Source organism: Podarcis liolepis, assembly GCF_965112155.1.
Source record: "Podarcis liolepis genome assembly, chromosome: 10".
Classification (NCBI taxonomy): domain Eukaryota; kingdom Metazoa; phylum Chordata; class Lepidosauria; order Squamata; family Lacertidae; genus Podarcis; species Podarcis liolepis.
This window is the reverse complement of record NC_139562.1, coordinates 46661394-46688579: the sequence shown is the minus strand read 5'-3', so window position 1 is coordinate 46688579 and position 27186 is coordinate 46661394. Positions and strand designations below refer to the sequence as shown.

The 27186-nt window shown below is 43.4% G+C and overlaps 1 protein-coding gene and 1 long non-coding RNA gene across 4 annotated transcripts in view; both read left to right on the top strand.

The window, feature by feature from the left end:
* Window positions 1-26838, top strand: part of LOC310687943 — a 98850-nt gene extending 72012 nt beyond the window's left edge. Inside the window, exon 2 of the long non-coding RNA XR_014516664.1 lies at window positions 26444-26838. This is a non-coding gene — a long non-coding RNA (uncharacterized lncRNA). The remainder of the gene's footprint in view (window positions 1-26443) is intronic.
* On the top strand, window positions 11665-26838 carry RXYLT1 (ribitol xylosyltransferase 1). 3 transcript variants are annotated; one of them, XR_014516611.1, is made up of 7 exons: window positions 11665-12089; window positions 17388-17549; window positions 18654-18756; window positions 19212-19526; window positions 22723-22893; window positions 24104-26222; window positions 26458-26838. XR_014516611.1 is itself a non-coding variant. In XM_083463667.1 (6 exons), exons 1-6 carry the CDS (start codon window positions 11945-11947, stop codon window positions 24522-24524), a joined length of 1317 nt encoding a protein of 438 aa, XP_083319793.1. In that variant the 5' UTR covers window positions 11665-11944; the 3' UTR covers window positions 24525-26838. The 3 variants fall into 3 exon arrangements, 2 of the variants coding, with proteins under 2 accessions (XP_083319793.1, XP_083319794.1); XM_083463667.1 differs by having other exon boundaries at window positions 24104-26838; XM_083463668.1 differs by lacking the exon at window positions 11665-12089 and adding an exon at window positions 13803-14029 and having other exon boundaries at window positions 24104-26838.
* Window positions 26839-27186: the final 348 nt, after the last annotated feature.

Genomic DNA, 27186 nt, shown 5'->3' with positions numbered 1-27186 from the left:
ACGACCAAGCCGGTCTTCTCTCATCTGAAAGCTGCTTTCACTTTCTCTGCACACAATACAGCTGTAGAAACGTAGAAGGATCCATAACCTAAGAGAGTTTGTGTACTGGTCCAGTAAACGCTTCCGCTGCGCCACCAGCAACAGCTCTCTTTGCAGAGTATTAATTAAGTCCAGTGCAGAGATTCTTGTTGCAGTACAAGCTTCAAAGTCTCAGCAGCAAAGAAATAACGACACAGGGAAGCCTGTCTTTCCAAAGACAGGTTTATTGCAGAAAGATAACAGAAACACCTCCGGAGCTTTCGGACATTTTTGCTTCACGCCCCACAGGCAGAGAAAAACAAACACTCTTTATATACTGAGCAACTTAACAACTTAACGAGCTTGACTACTTAAAGTTACATCACATTGCTAACTTGCCAGCGTCTTAGGTTTCACACCCTAACATGTGTGTGTGTGTGTGTGTGTGTGTGTGTGTGTGACTCTCTCTTGCAAAAAGTCTCGTTCTTATCACATCTTTGGGCCAATAGTCCCAGCAAATCACTTCCTGGACCTTAAGATATTCATCTGAAGTCCTTCTCCAGATTCCTCATCTAGTGAACCAAGGTGGATGATGACTAGAGAAATGGCCTCCTCGGTGGTGGCACCCAGTCTTGCAGCTTCCTTCAGAGAAGTTCACCTGGTGCCTCTGTTATGATCTTTCAGGTGGAGACCCTTGGAGTTAGCAACTGAATACTCCTGGGTGCTGTGCAATGATAGTCTGCACTAGCAAGGGAGCTTTGATCAATGCTGCCATCTTTGTGTCTGGGATCATCCAGCCATTGCTCTACATTGAATGATGCTTCCTTAAAATGGGAGGCATAACTGGTGCATAGGATCATGATTGGTTTCTTCTTTGAATGGCCGATGGGGATGCATAATTAAGGAGGGACTTCATGTTTGCTCACAAGGGATGCTGTGGGCATGCCTGTTGGTGTTGCAAAAACTTGCATTTGGTTCTACAGCTGTTGATAATAATAATAATAATAATAATAATAATAATAATAATTTTTTTAAAAATATTATTTATACCCCACCCAGCCACTCTGGGCGGCTCTCAACAGAATATTAAAAACAAGGTCAAACATTAAAAACTTCCCTAAACAGGACTGCCTTCAGATGTCTTCTAAAAGTCAGATAGTTGTTTATTTCCTCTGATGGGAGGGCGTTCCACAGGGCGGGTGCCACTACCAAGAAGGCCCTCTGTAAGCTGGATCTAGAACTTGCCTCAACTGACAGATGCCTTCTGATGAAATTTGAGTACGCTAAAGTTAGGGGAAAGAATGGGAAACAGTCCTGGAAATGGTTATTTTTTAAGTGTAAAATATGGTAGATATTGGTACATTAGCACTTGCAACTAGTAGAGATGGGGATAAAATTAGAAGAAGAAATAATAGTTTAGCACAGATGTAGAATGCAGAAAATTGTATTAAATTATATTCTAGATGCTTAAATGACATATGTGTTAAATAATGGGAAATGATTTGAAGTGTTAAAGGTAAAGGTAAAGGGACCCCTGACCATTAGGTCCAGTCGTGGCCAACGCTGGGGTTGCGGCGCTCATCTCGCTTCATTGGCCAAGGGAGCCGGCGTACAGCTTCCAGGTCATGTGGCCAGCATGACTAATCCGCTTCTGGCGAACCAGAGCAGCGCACAGAAATGCCGTTTACCTTCCCGCCGGAGCAGTACCTATTTATCTACTTGCACTTTTTGGTGTGCTTTCGAACTGCTAGGTTGGCAGGAGCAGGGACCAAGCAATGGGAGCTCACCCCGTCACGGAGATTCGAACCGCTGAGACCTTCCGATCAACAAGTCTAGTAAGTTTTAATTAAAGGTAAAGGTAAAGGACCCTTGACAGTTAAGTCCAGTTGCAGATGATTCTGGGGTTGCGGCACTCATTTCGCTTTACAGGCTGAGGGAGCCGGCGTTTGTCCACAGACAGTTTTTCCAGGTCATGTGGCCAGCATGACTAAGCCGCTTCTGGCACAACAGAACACCAAAACCAGAGAAGCGCACAGAAGCACATTTACCTTCCCGCCACAGCAGTACTTATTTACTGGCATGCTTTCGAATTGCTAGGTTGGCAGGACCTCAGACTGAGCGATAGGAGCTCACCCCATCGTGGGGATTCAAACTGCCGACCTTCTGATCGGCAAGCCCAAGAGGCTCAGTGGTTTAGACCACATCGCCACCTGTGTGTAAGCTTTAATTAACTATGTGTAATTAGAAAATTGGGTAAATGGATATGGAAATGTAAGAGAATTTTGTTAATATAAAGAACCAGAAGGGGGGATGGAGGGAAGTCCAGAGATTCTTGGAATCTTGAAGAAAAGGTTTTGAAAATATATTGCTACACATGGGGATTGGGGAGTAAAAATGTTCTTTTTTATTGGTGTTAATGTGGAATTGTGAAAAACAATAAAAATATATTTAACAATAAAAGAGAGAGAAGGCCCTCTGCCTGATTCCCTGCAACCTCACTTCTCACAGTGAGGGAACCGCCAGAAGCCCCTCGGAGCTAGACCTGAGTGTCCAGGCAGAACAATAGGGGTGGAGACGCTCCTTCAGGTACACTGGGCCAAGGCCATGTACTGCAACTGCTGCCAGTGGAGCATTAGGTTCATAGCTCTTTATGCCAGCATTAATCCCAGTGTAGCAACTGACTGGCATAGTGGGATCACAATATCACTCATTATAATTAATCTTACCATATTGTAAAACACACACACATCAATTCAAGACAAATTACAGGTAATTAAAACAGGGGCAAACACCTGCAAGTGTTTGGACTGATAATGCCGAAGGCATCACTGTTCAAACAAAATAATTAACAACAGATATCACACATTAAGGTCAAAGAATCTACTCATCTGCTGTTGGGTCCTAGTATATGCTGCTTGAATCCACTGAGAAATTCTTTAGGAATTTTCATTTATTACCTATATAGCTGTGAATGTATGATGGAAGAACGTTTCAGTAGAGCCTCGTTAGCTCACATGATGGAAAAGCAGAGTACAATTGAGAAAATAAGATTTTAAGCAATACTCTTAAATCCTTAGCACAACCTGTAGATTGTTGGACTCCAACTCCCATCAGACCTAGGTGATAAGGCCAGCAATAGGGAATGATGGGAGCTGAAGTCTGACAACATCTGAAGCACTCCAGGCTTCCCATCCCAGCTTTAGCACATTGACTTCAAAGTAGGTAACTCACCTATAATATCCTGTTACAACAGGATTTCCAGGTTTCCCAGTGAGCATGGATGTGTGGTAAAGTTCTCACCACCAGTTGGTGGGATCATGTTACAAGATGAGACATACCTGTTTACATGCAAACTGTGACGATACACCAAACTGCATTCCCCGTGCTTGAAAGAAATATGCCTGTAATGACAATGACACAGTAAGGTAACACCTTGGTTCCAAATTCAAGGCTCAGGACACATCTGAAATTTCAAATCCTATTTTTTAGTCCTTTCGCCCATATTGGCCAATACTTTTTCATGATCTAACAGAATCAAATTAGTTTTTCTTCATCATCCTTTTGACTGCTGAAATTAAGGGTTTCTCATTTCAAGTGCAGGTTTCAGATTCTGACTCCTGGACCTGAGGTCACCAATATTGTACCCATGGATGCAATGACGCCCTTGAGGATTGTCTTTGGTGCCTGCTAAACCTCTGACTTCCCACTCACCCCTTTGTCATGAGGAGGCAAGGGTGGTTACCTATGTGGCGATCACACAGGGTCCCTGGACGTTTGACGGTCTATTGATCCCTGTGCCACCACTGTGATTGTTTCCCCGCTGCCACCAACCCGTTTCTCTCGGGTACACACGGAGCCCAGACAGTTATTAACATTAAACCAAATAAACAAGTTTATTTTATAAGCCTTAACAAGTTTATGGTTTCAGATAATTTTTCTTGTCAGTTTCTTAATCTTATTTTCTTTACCGGCCTATACCTTTCCTAATAACTGCTAACTGATTATCCCAACTGTCTATCTGACTCCTATCAGTTTCTCTCACTCTCTCACAACACAACTCGACCAACCCACAGACTTATCCTCCCTCTTCCTTCTCCAACTCCCAACTGACTTCCCAACAACTCCAACTCTAACTCCTCCCCTTGCGTTCCCACTGGCCAATCACTTCACACTCATTTAACCCTTTCCTTATGACCCACCTAGGAGGGTAAACGCCACAACCTACTCCACCCAAAAAAGGTTTGGGTGAATATGTCATGAGCCCCATGGAAACATCCTTGAGGAATGGTCAAATGAGGAAGAAGGGTGGGAGGTGCTCAAAGAGTTGGACTTTGATGATCCAGGGAGGCAGCTAACAGCCCGACCCCCTCGAAGGAGTGCCTGCTTGCTTGCCCAGGCCAAAGGTATTTCTTGCTTGCTATGCTAAAGCTCTGCCCACCCTGTTCCTTTAAAGCAGAAGTCCAGGGGACATGCCATGCATACCTCCTGCTTTGCCTCTAACCCTTGCTTATGTACTGTACGGATTTGTGCATTAAAGTTTTTGGCAGAAACTGTAATCCGAGTTCCAGTTATTCATCCAGCGAGAACCAGGACAGGAGTAGCCAACATGATGCCTTCATACGTCGGAATCTAGGTCCCATCAACCGCAGGCAGCATGGCTTATGGTCAGGAATGATGGAATTGTAGTCCAACAACACCTGAAGTTTCACCACATTAGCTACCAATTCCTTTCAATAGTCAGTTTGTGTTGGAAATGTAATAGCAGAAATCTATGTAACAGAAAAGTTTCTGCAGTGATCAAATTGTTTGCTTATGGGTAATATGAAAAAGCAGAAACCCAATGTAGTCTCTCCTGATTTTTGCCTGCAGTTCAAAGAAAGAATCTTGCTCTGTTACGAACCAAAGGGAGAAAATTTATTAGACGAAGAGGATGCTTTATTTACTCTGCTTGTCTGTCATAGATTACATTAAATTCTGCACACCAGCAACTTGTCAGTCTCTACAGCAGGACCCTGTCTTGGGGAGCGAGGAATGTTCTGGTTTTTCATGCCAAGTGCTTGACAGGGAGATGAAATCTCAAGGGGCTGCATTTAAGAAGATAGCACAGTACTATCTTCCTAGGAGGAGGCCCTTGTCGCAGAGATTATACAAAGTTTACAAAAGCAGGTGTTGATCATTTCTGTTCATCTTTTAAAAATGTGTCTACTAGTTTTGTTTTAAAAAGAAATGGCAACCATGGTTTTATCTTCTAAACAATGTAATACTTTGCAATGTAATATGCATTACCAATGACCCATTCTTATTCAGTCTTGAAGTACTTCATATTTGCTGAAATCCGTGGCCAGTAACAAATTGTGCACTATCGGATCATAATCCAATAAAAATGACTTTGCGGAATAGAGGGAAGACGTGGTTAAGATAGATATTAAATGAAAATATCTTAGGAAATGAAGAGGTAATCAAGAAATGTTCACAAATACTAAATGAATAATTCCAGTACAATCTAAACAATGAGACAGATTTAAAGACAGTCTGGGACACAAGCAAGACGGTAGTAAGAGGCTTCTTCATACAACAGAATGTATACCACGGGGGCGGGGGGGGAGAGAAGAAGGGGAAAGAAAATTAATGGAAGAAATGCTTATGTATGAAAATAAACTTATAGATAAACCAGTGGATTCAACAACTGAAAAACAATTGAAAGTCCTACAAAAACAGTTCTTTGTGATAATGCAGGATGAGTTACAGCAAAAACTTAGATCACTGAAACAGAAACAGTTTGAATGGGCAAACAAACCTGGGAAATTATTGGCAGGGCAATTGAAAATAGGAAGAAAACCAAATACCTTAAACAAAATTGCAGTGGAAGATAGAATAATCTCTAATCCCAATGACATTTGTAAAGAATTCCAAAAGTACTCAAGTAAACTCTATGAAAAAGGAAAAGAAGATGAAGAGAAAATGGACACATACCGTATTTTTTGCTGCATAAGATGCACCTAGTTTTTAGAGGAAGAAAACAAGAAAAAAGATATTCTGAACGAAACAGTGGATGTATGATTTTTTGTGGTACATGCTGTGGCCACAGACATGATATGTGATTTGACGATGAGTTTGGGGTAGCCCAGTGCAAAAATCCTGAGGATCCATGTGGATCCGTGCTTTGTAACCACGTTTTTGCACCATTGCAGCCCCACAAAACAATGGATGCGGTTTTGGTTGTTGTGTTTGGTGCAGGCTGTAGCCATGGACATGCTATGTGATCTGATGGAGAATTCGGGGTGACCCAATGCACAACTCACCACCACCCAAGCCTCCCTTTTTACATATATAATAATTTTTATTTGATTTTACAAATATAGAATTATAACAATCCAAATTACATATCCCTATTTAGAGATTTATCCAAATCTCTGGACTTCCCACCTTCCCCTTCATGGATCCTATTGTCCACCTTCTCAACTGCATGTTATTTCATAGTCCATATTATATATCTTTCCATATTATCCATAATATTCACTACATTGCAAGTGTTATTAAAATCCTGCTAAGGTTTTCATCTGCTTACAGTGATCTCCTAGATAAAGTATAATTTTTTCCCATTCTTCGTTGAAGTTTTGGTCTTCTTGGTTCCTGAGCCTTCCGGTCAGTTTTGTCATTTCAGCATAGTCCAACAGCTTGGTTTGCCATTCCTCTCTGGTAGGGACTTTGTCTTCTTTCCATCTCTGGGCTAGTAGCACCCGCCTTGCTGTTGTCACATACATGAAAAGTCTTTTCTGTTCCTTTGGAATGTCGGTACCTACAATTCCTAATAAAAGGCTTCTGGGTTGGTTTGTTTTCACAAAAGTTATTTTAAACATTTTTTTTCAATTCATTATACGGTACATTACAGAAAGTGATCTACCTCGACTAACAAATTACCTCAATGAACCAATATCAACGGAAGAGATAACTATTGCCATACAACAAGCAAAAATAGGGAAATCGTCAGGACAAGATGGACTCACATCTATTTAATATAAAACTTTTCAAGAAAGAAGTAATGAATGGAGCTCTAAAAAGGGGGTAGTCTACCTGAAACTCGGAAGAAGGTGTTTATAACACTAATCCCCAAATCTGAGAAAGATATACTAAATCCCAAAAACTTTAGGCCCATCTCAATATTAAACAATGATATATAGGAAAAAAGGGGGGGATAGTGAAAATCCGCCATGAAAATCCATTGTGAAAATCTGCCCACTGATCGCGCAAATACGCCCTGCGATCAGCCTGGCCCCCCCGGCGGGCAGCATTTGCACCCTCTGGGAGGTGGCGCTTGCATCCCTGGCAGGCAATTTTATGCGATCGGCGGTCGGATTTTCACAGGCGGTGGGCGGCACTGGCACCCCCCCCCCAAATTGCAATGTGGGGGGGTGACAAAAAGTTTTTCGCACTGGGTACCACCTGGCTTTGCTACGCCTCTGCTCATGATAGGAAATAACTAGATGTGTCTTACGGTTGTAATAGATAATTACTATCACCATTAGATGTTGTATCAGTTGTTGTAGCAAAAGAGCTAATAGAATATTATGGTGAAATAAACGAATGTTTATAACAGAAAAAGCAAAAAAAAATTGTGCACGAATGCTATGTGTGCTAGAGAGAGAGAGAGAGAGTAATACAGAGAGAGAGAACCTAGTCATACTCCTATATGGGTTCTTTTTTTTCTGAATATATTTTTGGTGGAATGCCGGGTCACAAATATGCCAATGGAGCAGCTACTGCCACACTTCCTAGGGCTGTTCAACAGGCATAATAGGACTGCTGCACCTTCTTTCGTTCAGCTGGGCATCTGCAGACAAATATCTGTCAGGCTACCTTTTTAATAACAGTATTCTGCTGAGCTGCTATTTCTTGGGGTTTTATTTACTGTGATTCCATTATATATTTCCTCTGTATTAAAGCTCACGTAGCATAAAGGAGCCTTGCCTTTCATTTCTGTATAGTTTTAATAAAACCTGAATAATTGATTCTTCTGCATGGCTGCAAAAGCATTGCCTCTGAAAAACTTAAAACACACATACTTCATAAATGGGGTATCATTACTCGCTATTCTCAATCACAAAAATCAATGACAACACCAATTTAAATGTTTTTTTCTGTCCCTTATTTCAAGAAATACAGCCATCAACAGAGTTATAATTTAGTGCTTACTTGTTGTTCTCTAACTTATTTTTAAACCACTCCCAAGTGACAATATTTATTTCACCATTCCTCCCACCTGCTCATTTTAAAAGGAAAAATATTTTGTTCCATCTTAAACAAACATCTTTCACCCTCCAACAATCGGCAAGGGATTTGTGGAATTACATACACAGATACTTTGGAAAACTTTAAATATGTGGTGTTCTTTTAGTCTAAAAAGATTTCCAAAGAACTTTTATCAAAGGTATCATATCTTGAAATTCCATCAGTGAATAAATTCTTCTCTGCATAATTGAAACCATGTATCAACACAGCACAATGACCAATTACTTTGACTCTAAGAAACTTAAAACAGTAAACAGCAGATAAAGAGGCTATCCAACAGCAAAGGACAGCACGCATAAATTTGGAAGCCTTACCATGATTGTTTTTGTTGCAAAGTGGAAAAGAGAAGAAAAGAATCTGCAAAAGTAGATTTTCAACTAAAGGGCTTAATAAATTCAAGGCAACAACCATAAACCAACTGCAAAGTTCTAGACTAAGAATAATCCCTTATCTACTCTGTTCTAGATACTGACTTTATACTACTCCCAAAAGTTTATTCCAAAGAAATTAAGTCCCATAATTATAAAGCAACTGCTGTCAGTCATCTTTGCTTCAACCCTGTTGCCCCAGATGATCTTGAACCAAAACTCCCATCATCCCTAGCCAGCGTAGCCTGGACAGTACTCAAGGATGATGGGAATTGTAGTCAAACATCTGGCTGAATAACATTTGAATAGAGGCTCATCTTGGATTGCAGGTGGCATTTAGAAGAAGAAGAATTTGGATTTGATATCCCGCTTTATCACTACCCTAAGGAGTCTCAAAGCGGCTCACAATCTCCTTTCCCTTCCTCCCCCACAACAAACACTCTGTGAGGTGAGTGGGGCTGAGAGACTTCAGAGAAGTGTGACTAGCCCAAGGTCTCCCAGCAGCTGCATGTGGAGGAGCGGGGAAGCGAACCCGGTTCACCACATTACAAGTCCACCGCTCTGAACCACTACACCACACCTGTCACTCAATGCTGGGGAACACATACAATCACAAATCCAAAAATCAAGGTGGGAGCAAACCACACTCTTTCCTTCTCTTCAACAGGCCTATATTGTTGGTGACAAGCCTAAATGGCTATGCCTAGGCATACCTACACTAGACTAGTTTGGGGGAAATAATTGTAACAAAACATTGCAACGAGGACCCAGTCAGTTTGGTTTGAGAATTGGAGTAGGATCTGAGAGACCAGGATTCAAAATCCACATTCAACCATGAAGCTCTCTTGGTGACCTTGGCAAATTACAGTCTCTCAGTCAGACCTACCTCACAGAGTTGTTATGAGGATAAAAGAAAGGGGTAAGAACCATGTGCTCCACCCATTGGAGGAAAGGTGGGATATAAATGGAATAAATAAAGCAGATAGAATAGTGCTGTCCAAGAAGGGAGTTCCATTCCCATCTCTTGTTTTGAGCACTTCCCAAAGTCTGCCTTCCTTAAACTGTTGTTCTGCAGAGAGAAGTCTGTCAAATTTGAGTCTAACCTACAGGCCAGGATCTAGTCATGCCGGCAGAGTGACAACAAGGAAGAGAAATGTGGATGCAAAAGTAGTTGTACCTCAGCTTCAGATGGTCAAGAGGAAAACTGATGGCATGGATATGATTAATCAAGGGTGTCCAAAATGAAAAGAGTTGTTTTATATCAAGTTGCCCCATCGAGTCCAGTGCAGTGTTACAGCGAAGGTTTTCAGAATGTGATTCACAGGCTTTATTTAGGTCACCTGCCAGAAAGCTGTGAAGCAATCAAGAATATCTGTACAATATTCAGGCCTGCATTTGATTAACTTCTGGGAGGCCGGTCATATTTTGATTAGGGCCAGATCTTTAAGCTAACAAGTATCTCACCTGGTGCCTGTGATTTTAATAATAGAGTACAGTGCTGATGTAGTCCAATATTTTTTATCTTTGAAATTAAAAGGACTCTTCTCAGCAAGCTAGCTTAGGTCCTGATATTTCAATTGGGCCCTCACTTTGATTATGATGAAGGCACTGAAGGAGTGGGGGGAGATAGGACTGAGAGATATGTGCTTTGACTTGTACAACCTCCTCAGAGTAAGGGATGCTTTAGCTGAGATTCCTGCATTGCAGGGGGTTGGACTAGATGACCCTTGGGGTACCTTCTAACTCTACAATTCTATGATTCTCTGTCTGAGTGTTGTTGGTTTTTTGCCTCAAGCTTTCCCCCTGAAAACCTGCTCTACAAAGCTGATTCAGAGCAAACGTCAATTTGGGTTTTCTGCAAATTGACATTTGCTCTGATTAAGCTGCAAAGAGGTTTTTGCAGGGAAAGCTCCATAGCAAAAAAAGGGGGATGGAGGGGCACTCGGACATAAAGCTTTTAATCACAGACCGTGCCTGGAAAAAGCAGAGGAAAGTGTGAATGTGCCCTAAGTTTATTAAGAGTGCTGCTGTGACCCTAGAGAATCTTCTAGTAGTTCATGGGGGAAGTTTTGAGAGTCACTGGTCTCCAAGTGTCTCTATTTTCCAGGGACAATCCCAGATTTACAGAAGCCGTCCTGGTTTCTGATTTTATCCCGGAATGTCCTATTTTCATTGGAGAAATGTTGGAGGGTATGGAGCTATGCACCCCCCGAAGGGTGCTGCTGCTGCTGCTGCTGCCATGGAAGTCATGGGTAGGCAACCTAAGTCCCAGGGGCCAAATGCGGCCCAATCAACTTCTCAATCCGGCCCGCGGACGGTCCGGGAATCAGCGTGTTTTTACATGAATAGAATGTGTGCTTTCATTTAAAATGCATCTCTGGGTTATTTGTGGGGCCTGCCTGGTGTTTTTACCTGAGTAGGTCTGGGAGTAGAATGTGTGCTTTTATTTAAAATGCATCTCTGGGTTATTTGTGGGGCACATTTCATTCCCCCCCCAAAAAATATAGTTCGCCCCCCCCCCCAGGTCTGAGGGACAGTGGAACGGCCCTCCGCTGAAAAAAATTGCTGACCCTGGAATAAGATTTCCCTATTTTCATTGGGGAAATGTTGGAGGGTATGTGCTGCATGCGCATACATTTAAAGCACATCCACCTCAGGGGGAAAAAGAAAATCCTGGGAACGATAGTTTCTTAAGGGTGATGGGAATTGTAGTTCTGTGATGGCTAAACTGCAGGCTCCCAGGATTCTGGGTGGGTGTGCTTTGAATCATGGGTGTAAGGCAGGATTTTTGTTGGGAACCTCAATTTTGTATTGATTTTGATTGATTTAGGGGCGGCGGCTGCCCAACCCCAACCCCCGGCTACGCCCATGCTTTGGATGTATGCTGCGCAATGCATGCAGCCTGTGGCAATAAAGGTTCTTCTGGGTTTTTTGGGAAGAGATTTTCCCAGCCCTATCTGAGGACGCTGCAGACTGAAACCACGCACGGAGGATGAGACCCTCGCCTTCTCCGGGAGGGTTGCGCAAACAGGCAGGCTCCCCTCCCTGGTCTCGTTGCTGTCGAGACTCCCCGGGAAAACCAGCCCCGAGCCAAGCGCGCGTGACCCACGGAGCCCCCCTGGGTCCGTCCGGGACGCGCGTGTCCCGAATCCTCCGGGCGCGCCCGCCTCTCTCTCCGCCCGTCTCTTGGCGGGCAGGCGAGGGCAGCAAAGCCTCCCTCGTCGCGTCACTTCCCGGGCAAGATGGCGGCGCCCGCGGGGCCGTGAAAGATGCGGCTCACTCGGAAGCGGCTGTGCTCCGCGCTGCTGGCCGCCTACTTGCTCTTCTCCCTCTACGCGGCTTACAGCGTCTTCTTGAAGCCCCGCCGCCCGGCCGCCTCGCGAGCTGCCGCCCCGAGGGAGAAGCAGGGGCGAGGTAAAGGGGACTCCTTCCTTCCTTCCCAACAACAACGCCGCCGCCTCCTCTAATTCTGCCGCCCCACCACCTGCCCTGTTGCTCTCTGTGTGACAAGCATCCCCACAGTCATTTATTACTGTATTATTATTAGTATTTAGTTTTAGGTGTGTATAGGATTGCAGTCTTGGCTCCTTGAGAGGCCGACTCTCTGCACTCTCCGTTACAGCAGGATTTGCATTTACAGAGTTTATAGGGAAATGCAATGTTTACAAGACAGGACAGGCACATACAAGTCCTATTCTGTTCCTATATGGTGCTTCAAGTGATGTATCCAGGGGACTAGTCAGCATTGGGGGCAGACTTCTAGGGGCCGAGGTCACTTCCAGAGGCCCCCCCAAAATATTTGAAGGGGCATTGCCATTCTAATGGTGTGCATGCCCGTCTTGTGATCCATTATGTGGGGGCAGGGCTTACCCGTTTCCCACCCCCCATTATTTTATTCAAGTTGGCACCCCTGCTGGCCAGATTCTGAGAGTCCACAGTCTTGTACCATCAGGCGCTTCCCAAGAACTCCGAAGTGCTTTTAAGAAGAGAAAGGGATAGGTATATATTGTTGTAGATTCTTTTGGGCTTGATTGTGTTAGAAAATGGTAACAAAGTATAGGAAACGAGATTCATGCAGAGGTTGGAACGGTGTCAGGTTAAAGTTGCCACCATTGTTTTTCATTAAGCAAATCTATCACAAGCAGATGTCACAAACTGGTATTTAACTGTTGAAGCAGATGTTAATATCAGGTGATTAAAGGTAAATGGACCCCTGACCATTAGGTCCAGTCGTGGCTGACTCTGGGGTTGCGGCGCTCATCTCGCTTTATTGGCCGAGGGAGCCGGCGTTTGTCCGCAGACAGCTTCCGGGTCATGTGGCCAGCATGACTAAGCCGCTTCTGGCGAACCAGAGCAGTGCACGGAAAAGCCGTTTACCTTCCCGCCAGAGCAGTACATATTTATCTACTTGCACTTCGGCGTGCTTTCGAACTGCTAGGTTGGCAGGAGCAGGGACCGAGCAATGGGAGCTCACCCCGTCGCGGGGTTTCGAACCACCGACCTTCTGATCGGCAAGTCCTAGGCTCTGTGGTTTAACCCACAGCACCACCCGCGTCCCTTATCAGGTGATTACTTCATAGTACAATAGACCAACTGGATGCCGTATGGATGTTTTGCAACACAACTCCCATCGACTCTGGCTAGCATGGCCAATGATGGGATGATGTGAGTTGTAGTCCAACAACATCTAAGAACATACATAGAGCATGCTGCATCAGGCCAGTGGTCCATGTAGCTCAGCATCCTGTTCTCACAGTGACCGACCAGATGCCTGCAGGAAACCCACAGGCAAGACCTGAGCACAAGAGCACTCTCTCCTCCTGCAGTTTCAATCAGCTCCTCTGTTTGTGGAGCAGAGCAGAGCCATCATGGCGAGTAGCTGTAGCCTTGGCTAGTAGCCATCTGGAGGTTAGCAAAGGCTGGTGTAGACCAGGCATAGTCAAACTCGGCCCTCCAGATTTTTTGGGACTACAATTCCCATCATCCCTGACCACTGGTCCTGTTAGCTAGGGATGATGGGAATTGTAAACCAGGGGTTCCCAAACTGTGGTCCATGGACCTCCAGTGATCTGTGAGCTTCAGCTCTCTAGTGGCAGCTCTGTAGAGCAGTGGAGCTACGTGTGAAGAGTGCTTTGTGCGTAAGCACAGTGGCTGCTCTGTCTTTCTTTGAACAGAAGTCTGCCTGGAAGCTGGATGGGATGGGCCAGAAATGATGAGGGGCAGAGAGGCTCTGACTTCCTCACAGGAATAAATTCAGGGCTGGCATCTAAACAAAGGAAGAACCCAAATGGGGAAAAGAGACAGATAAGGCACTGAAGAGGAATGGAGAGTTAATACATATGGAAATGGAAACAGTAAGAAATAAATTCGTTTAGCACAACAGACATATCCATCACACTGAAATAGTCATATTGATTTTAACTGTATTTTTTATAACGTCTTTCATTACTTATTGTATTTTATCGCATTGAAAGTTGAAGTCCAAAATACTTTAGCACCTAGTGCAGAAAATTCATTAAGTGGTCTGCCAAACCCTTTGCAATTTCCAAGTGGTCGAAGCAGGGCAGAGTTTGGAAATTACAAGCTTTGTAATAAAAGTTGGGCCTTTTTTCTGAATCCTAGCCAGTCACTTCAGTTTTCTCCAAGCTACTATCACAATCACTCCTGTTATGTGTGGCAACAAAATGAAGGACAGGACAAGACTGTGGAGAGGGTCCCTATAGTTTGTGAAACAACAAAGGTTTGCAGGAAAATTCTTCCAAACTCCTAAAAGCACTTTAGGTAGGATCAGTCTAAATGTGCACCTGAGCACAGATATCATTTATTAGCAATTTTTTGTTTTTCCTTTGGATGCGTGCTGTATTGAAAGGAGAAGTGCAAAGAAACAATCCTTTCTTCACTCATCCAATATAGGCTCACAGTTCCTACACAAGCTCATCTGCTCTCTGGTGTGCATAGGTACGAATAACACTGCTTAGTGAAACAGCTGTCTAGTTTGAATGTCTATTTCTGAGTTCCTGCTTCAGCCAAGCCGGAGCCACAAGGCCTACTAATATTGAGCAAACACCTCAACCGTTGTGTTTCTAACATGGTTGAAGCTTACAATAGTTCTCTCCTGCCTTGTAAGATCAGTGTGTGCATGGTGAAGGAAACTCTCACATGCATAGTGTGAGAGTGCACTGTGGGATTTAGTTTCTCTAATAAGGGGCAGTTTGCCACATTTTACATTCTTCCCTTATCTTGTGTGTGTAAAGTGGAAGAAGGAAAGAGCTTCAGGTTTAAATTGTGTTGGCCTGTTGGGTAGCCATTACCACAACCCCAGTAAAAGTGCTCATCATATTTTCTTGGGTGGTATTCCTTTTCCATGGCTCAGTCTTTTAAGGAAGGCAGTTTGCATGCCCCGTCAGGTAGCCAGGCAGGCATGCAATGGGTGATTTATTACATTCTCCATAATAACGTAAGCAGCTACCTGAGAGAATCTCTCACTTCTTCCAAAATTCAAGAGGGGTTAAGACTAATAGGTTAGCTGCTGTGACTTTAGTGAGCTCTTGTGTATTCTGCTGTTATGTAATGATTCTATGAAGTTAAATGACTGGAGCAAAAATGTAAACACATTTTAATAAAGAAGGTAGAAAAGCCAACAAGAGGCAGCCTTACCAGCTGAGCCAAGTGAAACTCCCTCCTGAAAGAACTGCTCACCACAATTAGGATGGAGGAAAGGGAAAATGAATGGGTAAGCCTGGTGGGGATGGGGGGTTGGAGAGGAGTGGGACAGTACACACCTGAGGTTCACACCTGTGCCCCATCAAGAGTTCAAGGCACACAGAGCACCTGCAGGACCCTGGAGAGCTCCCAGAGTTCTAACATGATAGCTTTGTGAACTGTTTTCTTGACAAGTACCTGCACGCCAGCCTGTTAAATGGCTCTTACCTTATTCTGCCATTTTTTGCTCCTGTGGAACTGAGGAGACAAGGGCACCATGCACAAGTCATGTGATCTTTGTGGTCAGGATGTAAGATAAGGCCCAGACGTGTCATCCCTGTTCCACTTTGGAATGGACAATGCCATCCGTCATTACCAACCTTCATGGACTGATAAAGGAGAGAGCTTTGAACACTTGTTTATATAGCTGGGTTTTGGCTCAAGAGCTCAAGTTAAAGCATTTTAGAAATGCTCCCTTGGAAAAGGAAAAAAAGTGGATTTTGGGTCCCTGCACAGAAACCCATTCCTTCAAAAGCAGGTGGCAATACCGTGCCCCACAGTTGGGAGGGTCCTGAAGATGGTCCTGACAGTTGTGTGTCTGTGAGTCATGAGAGGCAACACTGAAAGAAGCACATCACAAAGAGTTACAACTGACTCCTTGGTAGCTGCCGTATGCCAAGTTAGACCATTGGTCTATCTAGCCCAACATTATATGCATTGACCAGCAAAGGATCTCCAGTGTTTCAGACAGAAATCTTTTGCAGCCAGGGTTAGAAGCTGGGACCATGTATTGTTCTGGTTTCACAAAGGAGCCCCCAGAATAATTTCAGCACCATGGAAAGCTCCTACTAAGCCACTTGTTCTAAACAAGGGTTGGAAGTGAACTGAGACCTTTTGAGTCTCTGCCTCCAATCCACATTTCCCAGGCTCTTCCCCCTTTGCGAGAAATAGTCTCTTAAAGCAGTGTTTCCCAACCGGTGTTCCGCAGCACACTACTGTGCCGTGAGACATTGGCTGGTGTGCCGTGGGAGGGAGGCGGGCGAGTCGGGCGGTGAGAGGCGGCGGCGGCGAGGATCCGCGTCGAGCCGGGGGCGACTCCGCGGTGGTGGTGCCGAGCGGCGGGGCAGCGCGTGCAAAAGGGAGGAGCGCGAGACAGCGGAGGAGGAGGAGGCCAGCATGTCCGGGCAGCAGCAGCAACAACAGCAGCAGCAACTCCCGGCGACGGCTCCTCAAGCCCCGCCGGCGCCCCCTCCTCCGCCCGCTATCGCCGCCACCACCACAACAGCCGCCGCTGCCTCAGTTGCCGCCGTCCCTCAGTCCCTCGCTCTGCTGCCTCCTCCCACCCCCAAAGCTTGGAGGTTCCCCGGCAAGGGGGAGGGAAAAAACTTTCACTTTCGTGCATCCCTCCCGGCGTGACGCTGCGCGCTGACGTCACGGGGCGGGGCTTTAATGGTGGTGTGCCGCGAGATTTTTTTCAGTAAACAGGTGTGCCGTTGCCCAAAAAAGTTTGGGAAACACTGTCTTAAAGGGTCAACCCTGTGGCATGGGAATGGATATTTCTACTGTATTCCATGACCTGTTGAACTGGACAGGTACTATTGGGACCCTTGATTCAAGTGAAGGTATCTCCAAGGATCCTGGCTCCAATCTATGGGCTCTGGTGCTGTGGCATTTGGTTCAGTGGCTCCTTCCTGCCAGTCTTGGATTCAGTGGTCCCCTGATTACCAGCATTAGGATCACCGTCAGGAACATAATCTGGCTTCTTAACCAGTGATGTTGTAGCCTTCTGCTTGGTCTCCTGATCATTGCTGGACTTTGGTGTCATGACAGACTATTTGCATAGAAAGCATATGCTGAGCTATGTTTCCGTGGTGTTTTTTTATTATATAAAAAAGTACTTATGCACTTCAGGTGTCACAGTTTTAGTATATGTACAGCATGGGCCTGTAACAACACATTCAACAAAGTTCTGGTGTAATGGATCACGTGGTCTACATTTTTTATACTTAGAACATGCTGTTTTGGGAACTGAAGAATGGAATCCTTGGGAAGTTGATGAGAAAAACGATTTGCAGCAGAAGTCTGCAAATAGTCTTCAACTGTTAAAAAAGATGCAAGTGCAACAGGAACAAACAGACCTGAGGGTACAAATTTGGGGGAAAGCTGCTATTGGTAAGCGCTTGTCATTAGCAATGTGATTGCTGTTTCTAAATAATATTGCTTCACTCCTTTGGTTCGATCCTTAACATTTCATTACTGAACTATTGCATTCAGTGGGTTTACTTCCTCATAACTGAGTTTAGGATTATAATGTTAGGCAGGATTCCAAGCCCACTTTGCTGATAGCAAGCCTTGTTAACTTCCATTGGACTAGCTTCCTAGTAGATATTATTAGGATCATATCTTGTAAAATGGAGCATAACATTTCCTGCCCAGTGATTTAAAAATTAATTTGACTACAGATGTTAAAAGTTTCTGAACGTACAGGGACAGATGGGGCTCATCAACCTAGGAAGGTAGCCCATAGGAGAAGGAAAACCCTGATCCTAAAACTCCACTGCCTTGCGGCTATACTCATTCATGAGAAAGGCTTCAGGGGTAAACCCCAATGAAAAGTCCATTCCTGCTACCTTGCTGAGACTCCTCCTTCAGCTCTGGCTCCTGCCTTGTGGAAGGCACAAACCTCCATAAATCTCTCCCCCCTTCTGCTGGATTAGCCTTTGGCCCCATTTCTTCTTCCACCCATTCCTTGGAGCCCTGCCAGTCCCTGACACCTTTCCTAGTTTTCTGTATTCCTCTCATTGATTTCACACCTTGATGGTGTAAAGCCCTTTGCGGTGGTAAATGGACGGACACTCTCTATGATGCTTCTAAGGTTTCTGAGGGTGTCTTTCTTCAATACTGAATGGGGTGGAATGTTAGCCCTGAGAGTGGGATCTGTCAAAGGCAGCTCTGCTCTCAGGTTTTCCTCCCGGTGGGCCAGGGCTTCTCTCCATGCCAAATATCCCAAAGCCTTATATCACCTTGCAGATATAAGTGCACCTTGCATGCATCAGCACTCCTGTAGGTTTCCTGCTTTCTCGTCTGCTTAGATCCCCTCCCTAAAGCACCCTTCTTTCTTCTCTTATTTATTGCAGACCTTTATTTACCTTGCCAAGTTGTGTTGCTTTATTGGAGTTGGCCTGCTTTGCTTCTTTTTGTCTTCATTTCTCGTTAAGGTATCTAGGAGTTCAGATGCGTCCCATATTGTTCAAACTATAAATCATGTTTTCATAGGCCTTTACCTGTGGCAGCATATCTTTGAAGGTCTTCTTGAGCCTGCGGATGTGTCAGCCCAGTGGAGAGAAGGAAGCGTCACAGCAGGGAAATCATTCTTCAGGTACCGATTGTATGATACCTCTTTTAAGTTTAGTGGTGGCAGTATTTCATAGCCCAGTGAACATATTTAACGTAATTTTGTGCATTAGTTAGTGAAATTGTTCAAACAGAATTTTTATTCAACAATGAATAATGTGATACTTGCCTGCACATTGGTTGGTAGATCTTTGTGTGTGTGTGTGTGTGTGTGTGTGTGTGTGTATTGCTGGTACAACAAGCCTTGGGGTCAGGCCATGAAGAGTTGGCAGCAACAGACAGTGCAGGACAAAGCCTTATGGTGATCTTAATTTCTTGGGAGAAATTGCACAGTTCCTCTTCATTCCATTACAAAAACGATAGAGCAAAATCCTTTGAGCATCAGTGGTAACTATTATTTAAAATGTCCATCTGGTGTGTTATATTGCATTATTTGTAATACCTATAAACCTTGCAATGCCTGTGCTTTGTCATTCACAGCTTCATTACGGGTCCAGCTGTAGTCCCCGGCTACTTCTCAGTAGAAGCTGACAATGTGGTTCTAGTGCTGAATGGCCGAGAGGAAGGAAAGATCTCCTACGCCACTCAGTGGCTGCATTATGCACAAACATTAGTACAAACTCACAAGCTGCAGCATGTTGCTGTTGTGTTGCTTGGAAGTGAACAGTGCAAAAATGAATGGATTTCCCCTTACTTAAAAAGATATGGAGGGTTTGTGGACCTGCTCTTCGTAATATACGACAGCCCGTTAGTGAACGAAGAAGATATTTTCCACTGGCCTTTGGGAGTTGCTACGTAAGTCCTGAATACATTCAGGAAAATATTTTTAATTTTGCATATGCCTAAAAATTCCTATGTGTATAACAGTTAATTAAGATGGGATATACGTTGAATACATAATGCTTTGTAGAATAGCTGTATTAAGCAAAAAATAGCATTTTCCTATTGTTGATAGTGCTAGTTTTCTTTTTCTTTTTTAAAAAATGATATTTATTGAAAAAAGAATTTTTAAAATCACAAAGAAAAGAAAAAGACAAAATTACAGAAAAAAGGACAAAAACAGAAATAAAAAATAAAAAATAAAACCATCATTTTCAAATTCTCCACTTTCTTTACCTTCTTTCCATGACCTCCTCCTCCTCCCATCTCTTGTATCTTGATTAATAATTGTCACAGCAAATCCTTTCCATAATTCATAATATTCTGTCATTACATTACCTTGCTCTATTTTCATCTTATCTTATATAAAACCTTAAAACTTAAAATTTAAATCTTATTTTTACCAGCTTCTCATAACCATTACCTTTTTACCTAATTCTTTAAACATTCTTACAAGAGCCTAGTAATTTCATTTCAACATTTTTGCAACTTTCATAAAAACATTTCTGACGATAAAAAAAGAGAATAAAAACAATCCAATCTTCTTCCAGCGTCCCCTCCCCCCGGTCCCGGGATTATCAGTCCTTTTTGTCCCATTAGTCTGGCCCATTTAACCTGGTGATCTTATATCCGAGGCCATCAAATCTCTTCCATGTCCCTTCCGCAGTTCTTCTTCATATTTTCCTTTCACTCGTGGGAACTCCAGCTTGGTAGTGTTTTTGACCCTTTTCGACAAATCAGCCCCTTTCTCATAGTGCAGACTAAACTCCATGTGGTATTTTAAAACATGTTTCAAGTAGTAAACACGTTTCAAATTCCCTCCAAGATAAGTCCCAATAGCTCCAAACCTCTGACGGCCCATTGCCAGATTCTGAAAGTGCAAACATCCCTGCATAGGGGGGTCAGTTCAACCCCCCATTTCCAGCCAAACTTTGTCTTTCCAGATAGTGCTAGTTTTCACTTTTGGATTAGGATTATTGTGTTTAAGAATCAAAAATGATTTGTTGATTAAACTACAGTTTTAAGTGGGTGGGAATTCAATTGTGAACACAGTTCCTTGGAAGAAAACTCTACTGGGCACATTGGCCCTTCCTTCTGAGTCAACTTGTAAATAACAACAACAACAACAACAACAACACTGTAATAATTTATTACTTTACCCCGCCCATCTGGCTGGGTCTCCCTAGCCACTCTAGGCAGCTCCCAACAGAATATTAAAAACACGATAAAATATCAAACATTAAAAACTTCCCTATACAGGGCTGCCTTCAGATGTCTTCTAAAAATCAGAGAGTTGTTTATTTCCTTGACATCTGGTGGGAGGGCGTTCCACAGGGCGGGCACCACTACCGAGAAGGCCCCCTGCCTGGTTCCCTGTAACCTTACTTCTCGCTGGGAGGGACCCACCAGAAGGCCCTCGGAGCTGGACCTGCTGAACGATGGGGGGTGGAGACGCTCCTTCAGGTATACTGAGCCAATTGCTTCACAGGTTGCATTCTTTCAGCTAATATATACCAGCATTTACATTGAGACTCTTTTTTAGAAAAGTTAGGATTGTATTTAAATTAAAGAGATCTGATTTTATATTTGTATACTACTTTTTCTCACTGAGGGGTAGTTGCATAACTATATCGGTGATATAGTGGATCTGAACACAACAGAATTGAATGAAACATGGTTTTGCAGGTATTTGGGCCCCCCAGACCGCACTCTTGGTGGGATGGAAATAACTATAGCATCTGCCACTGTCCTGTTGCTCCATTAATGTTAGCAGATTTGGGGCAAGAAGAGGGGCTCCTCCCATCACCAGTATATCCTATGGGAGATGCTTATAAAAGAGTTTCACCATGGGGTTTTCCCTTGCAGCCTAAATCTTAGAATGAAATGGAATAACTTGTCAAATGGATAATAATAAGAAGAAGTTTTGGATTGTGAATGCATTGCTGGTCCATTTGTTCAGGAGCTCAGTAGATTGTGCTGTGTTAAAAATTGGCTAAAGCAGGAATAGTGATCCCACGGCCTACAGATGGGATCAACCAGCATGGTCAGTGGCCACAAACAGTCATCCAGTAACATCTGGGGGATCACAGGATCAAAGATTGATAAAAATACAGTGGTGCCTCGCAAGATGAAAAGAATCCGTTCTGTGATTCTCTTCGTCTAGCGGTTTTTTCGTCTTGCGAAGCAAGCCCATTGACGGGCTTTTAGCGCTATTAGCGGCTTTTAGCGGCTTATCTGCTGATCAGATCAGCTGATAAGCGGCTTAGCGGCTTAGAAAAAGGGGGGAGGGGAAAAAACCAGCAGGAATTCGCAAGACATTGTCGTCTTGCGAAGCAAGCCCATAGGAAATTCGTTTTGCGAAGCACCTCCAAAATGGAAAACTCTTTCGTCTAGCGAGTTTTCCGTCTTGCGAGGCATTCGTCTTGCGGGGCACCACTGTATCACAGAGACGAAAAAAGCAAGAAGAGTTCTTGCGTGCGAAGGTTGTACTTGGGGAGTTGTACTCCACTGCTGTAAATGTAGTCGTGAATGCTGTACTAAGATGGAAAGAGGGGAAAGGACATACCTTTCACTTTTGTGAATGGCTGACATAGAAATGAAAGAATGAAGCCAAATGAAAGAGCCTTTGAATTGATGCACCATTTATTAGGGGGAAAAGAACGGCACTTTACATTCTGCATCTTCTCAACAGGCTCACATAACCAAATAAACAATTAGGGGTGTCAATTTTAAAGAAGCCAGTCACTTCTGCTGGCAAGAAAGTAGATGTAGATCAGGAATAGAAAGTTCTGAATAAAATGAAGGGGCAGACTAGCGTGGAAAAGGCTGTGAGCAGAGTTGGAGGCAGATAGATAAGTTTGACTGCTAAACAGATTTCCTATGCATGTCTACTAAGACATAAGTCCCTCTGAATGTAATGAGACTTCCTCCAAGGAAAGCATGCGTAGGATTACAGTCTGAAGTAGGCATAATGAAATGTGATTTACAGTCCCGTAAGTACGCTGTGGATTGCAACCTTCATAAACGAATAGTTCCAAATCCTTGCATTCGTGGTTTTCCCCCCCCCTGACAACTGCTTCATACACAGAGACATGTTTTATTTTCATTACAGCTACAGATCCTTTCCTGTAGTTGAACCGAGTTGGTCAATGCTCCACACGCCAAGACCGTACCAGTGTAATTTCTTAGGAACCGTTTATAAGAATTCAACAAGAGAGATCCTAGTGGACGTCCTGAAGCAAAATGGACTTGATAAGCTTTGTTGGATTTCAGCCAGAGAAGAGTAAGAACTATAGTCTATAACAGCAAAAATATTAACAGTTAATATTAACAGTTAAAAATACCAATGTTTTATGTTGACTGCGTCAGGATTTTGATACCAATTTGCAATAATTTCCCGCATTGGGGGGTGTGTGTTTTGAAATGCCAAAATTGTTGGATGATGGCTTTATGATAAGGGTTCAAATACCATACCAGCACTTTATAAAACTGCTATATGCATCGTGATGTGCAGGTAGAGTTCCAAGATGATGATGATCCGCCCATCTGGCAACAGAACACTAAAAACAGAATAAAACTTCAAACATTAAAAACTTCCCTAAACAGGGCTGCCTTCAGCTGTCTTCTAAAAGTCAGATAGTTGTTTATTTCCTTGACATCTGGTGGGAGGCCGTTCCACAGGGCAGGCGTCACTACCGAGAAGGCCCTCTGCCTGGTTCCTTGTAACCTTACTTCTCGCAGGGAGGGAACTGCCAGAAGGCCCTCGGAGCTGGAGCTCAGTGTCCGGGCTGAACAATGGGGGTGGAAACGCTGCTTCAGATATACTGGGCTGAGGCCGTTTAGGGCAGGCACAGGCAAACTCAGCCCTCCAGATGTTTTTAGACTACAACTCCCATCATCCCTGCCCACTTTCTATTTTTGAGCTGTCTGTATGAATGCATAGAATTTGAATGGAAATTCTTTAGAAATAGTTTGAGATGTGCAGCACTCAAGGTCAAAGCACTGTTGTTCATTCTCTTGACTATTCCAGTTTGTTATTTTATAAATCGTTTAAAATATGCGCTCTTTCTTTCTGATCAACCTCACTCAAATAAGTGAAAATCAACATAATGACTTGGGTCTGTTCCATCTGTGTGTGTCCCCCAAAAGCCCCCTTTGCCCCCCAATAGTCACCTGAACAATGTGGGATGAGAGTCAGGAGGCTGCTGAGATGTGGGAGAGGACAGGAAACATTCCTTTTGTGCACTTCCTTATGTCTTATCTTAGGATCCAAGCCATTAAGCTCTTTAAAACAAGGCAGTAATGATTGATGAAGGCACTGGGGAAACAGTGATGTAAACTATCCACTCCCCAGTTCTTAGATATTACAGTTGTAGCTGTGGCTGCTACACCGAACGGCTGCACTGAAAATGTGGTGTGAATCTTTTGTTTTCCGCAAAATTTGTTGTTGACGAAGTATGCACTTTCAGCATCCTTTTGTCTTTTCTTTCTAGGTGGTGGCCTCAGGAAACAAACGAGAGCCTTCGAAACTACCACGACGCATTGCTACAGAGTGATCTCACGTTATGCCCAGTGGGAATAAATACAGAATGCTACAGGGTTTATGAGGCATGCTCATTTGGCTCCGTTCCTGTTGTAGAAGATGTAATGACACCAGGCAATTGCGGAAATTCATCTGTGTCCCACAGTGCCCCACTGCAATTACTAAAGACCATGGGAGCTCCCTTTATCTTTATTAAAAACTGGAAAGAACTGCCTGCCCTTTTAGAAAAAGAGCAAAATATGACTTTGCAACAAAAGATTCAGAGGAGGAAACAGCTTATGGAATGGTATCGGCAATTCAAAGCACAAATGAGACAAAAATTTATTAGCGCACTGGAAAATTCCTTTTTAGCTAAGGACGGAGGAGGTTAATTGTTACTCTGAATAGACTATAGTGTAATGCGGATCGTTGGAAGCCAGAGCTGCTTCCCACATTGGTTTTTCCCCAACGAAATAAAAATGTAAACATTAATGCATGTCCACAATATAAGGATCCTGCATGAATACCAGCTGTCAGTGTTGACGAAATGGATTCGCAGGCCACCTTGCAGTCCCACCCACTATAGAACTCTCCGAGCAAATTTGGTGGGAGACTGCAGGGAGAAAAAGAGGAAAGGACGTCATTTTGCATGAGCGGAAGTCTGCTTGTATAGTGTTAGATGTTGCCTAACGGCCTGAAAATTAATTAAGAACTCAGTTTACAAAAAAAGAAAGAAAAAGAAAGTCTTGTCACTGAAGAATCTGCCTCAAATCACGTCAATAAGTTTATTTGTTTATTTTCAATATTTAGTTACCACCCAATAACTAAAGTTCCTTGAGCGGTTCATCAGTAAAAATTAAAACCATAGAACACATAATGAAATGTATGTTAAATCTAAGCAACGACAAAACCAGCCGCAAAATAACACCGGCAACAAAGATCATCAGTGCAACAGGATGGACAAGCTTAGGAAAACGATGGAGGTATTTCATTGTTTTCCTCACTTTCTGAAAATAGGATTAAAAACACAGTGGGGTTTTAATTAGCTTGTTTGAGTGTGGAATAAAACAGGTTCAGTGAGCAGAATAAAATTATCCAAACTAATCTTTTTCCAGCAAAGAGAATTAATAAAACTCTGTAAGCTGCTGGTGGGCAGGAAGTTTCAGTCTATTTCTTCCACAGCAGATGAGCTCTTGTCCCCCCACAAACAAGACACTTTGCCACTGCTATCTGAAGGTGGGGTTCGAAACAGGAATTCACCACTTTTGACATAGAGACAGGTGTGTGGTGACTTTCAGATGGGAGTACCGTATTGCAATCTATGTAGAGCTGCATTTGAATATGGTTCAAGAGCTTCTGCTAGTGTGAAATGTTTCCGCTTGGCTGTTGACATGTACAAGTAGGCACCATCCTGTAATAGCTCTTTTGAGACTCCTGCATTGGCTACCAATCTGTTTCCCTGGAGAGCTCGGGTCCTGATTGCCTCTCTTCTAGTATGAAAAATACAGCAATCTCCCGCTGCCCCCCATCAGCATTAAAAAATGACTTGCTTCTGCTTTTTTGTGAAGGTCATATTGGCCTCCGCACACTAAACTGGCCTTCCCTGTTTGTAACCTCGTAGTTTGGAATTTGATCTACTGTGAGCGAGCCATATTGACTTCTTCCCTGTTATCTTTCGGGAGGCAAGTTAAGACTTCTTTCTTGCTGTTGATTTGAGGGTCTTTGTTCTGCTGACTAGCTGTTTTATTCTTGTGTTTCAGTTTTCCTTACAACTTGTTTCACGGTTGTGTGTTAAAAGACTTTCTGTGTTCATAAAGTTATATACAAATTACTTAAACACAGTATCAAAATCAAGGTCATAGCAAAGCCCATTTCATTCAAACTAATAATAATAATAATTTTATTATTTGTACCCCGCCCATCTGACTGGGTTGCCATTCACTCTGAGTGGTAATTTTGCAGTAATAGCTATGGGGGGTGGGGACAACCACCACAACTACATAATGACTGTGGAGTCCAGATGCCATTTGTATGAAGTGTATTCCAGGGAGGGTCTCTTCTTTTTTAACGTTGAGAATGCATACTCATTTGTTGTTGTTCTTTAGTCGTTTAGTCGTGTCCGACTCTTCGTGACCCCATGGACCAGAGCACGCCAGGCACTCCTGTCTTCCACTGCCTCCCGCAGTTTGGTCAAACTCATGCTGGTATCTTCGAGAACACGGTCCAACCATCTCTGTTGTCCCCTTCTCCTTGTGCCCTGAATCTTTCCCAACATCAGGGTTTTTTCCAGGGAGTCTTCTCTTCTCATGAGGTGCATACTCATAGGATGGTTAAAAATCATTGCCAATGCATGGCGGAATCACTTCAGCCAAACAGCTTGCTGCAAGGAGCAGCATCTATGTGATTGCATCTTTGGCTGCCATGTCACCAATCGCATATATATGAATGGGGCTAATGTCTTGCAGGTCAGGGTGGAAGGGTACTCATATATGTGTAGGCAGGTGTTTGCACACTCCACAATACTATGGGTTCTACGGAGTACATGCAGTTTAAAATCCATCTATTTTTAAAAAGATGAACTTAAAAGTATTAAAAAGAAAAGTTGTGTTGCAATTGTATACACACTTTCCCCTACAAGTAAGTTGAATATAGTCCAGTTTATTTCTTTTTAAAAAAATTGATTAAAGATTTTCCTCGTTTACAAAAGCACATGCATTGTCTCTTTCTTCAGGTTGTGTTTTCTACACATCAGTTACATTTGTTGTGAGACATTGGTGTTATATGTAGTGTAGGGTTGGGAAGAAAGGGGGAGAGGGGGTGGGGTGGTAGAGCTTATGTTCTTTTACTTAGTGTATGTCTGAGGCTTTGTGGGGTTTCAGGTTTTTGAGGACCGTATCTATTTCCTTCGGGGTGATAGGACTGTTCATTAATTCTTGCTCTTCAGCGGTTAAGGTTAGCATGTCAGTCCTGCTAGAAATTTTCTGATTCCTTCTCAGATGACTTGTGGGAGGTGGATAGATTGGCGTATTTTTTGTGTGTGCAAATTCTGAGGTT

Bases quoted from the DNA above. Each gene is read 5' to 3' on its own strand.
- RXYLT1 (XM_083463667.1), top strand. From the start codon at position 11,945: ATGCGGCTCACTCGGAAGCGGCTGTGCTCCGCGCTGCTGGCCGCCTAC. The intron at 12,090-17,387 runs GTAAAGGGGACT...TTTTATACTTAG, and splicing joins GAGGGAGAAGCAGGGGCGAG to AACATGCTGTTTTGGGAACT. The intron at 18,757-19,211 runs GTACCGATTGTA...TGTCATTCACAG, and splicing joins GCAGGGAAATCATTCTTCAG to CTTCATTACGGGTCCAGCTG.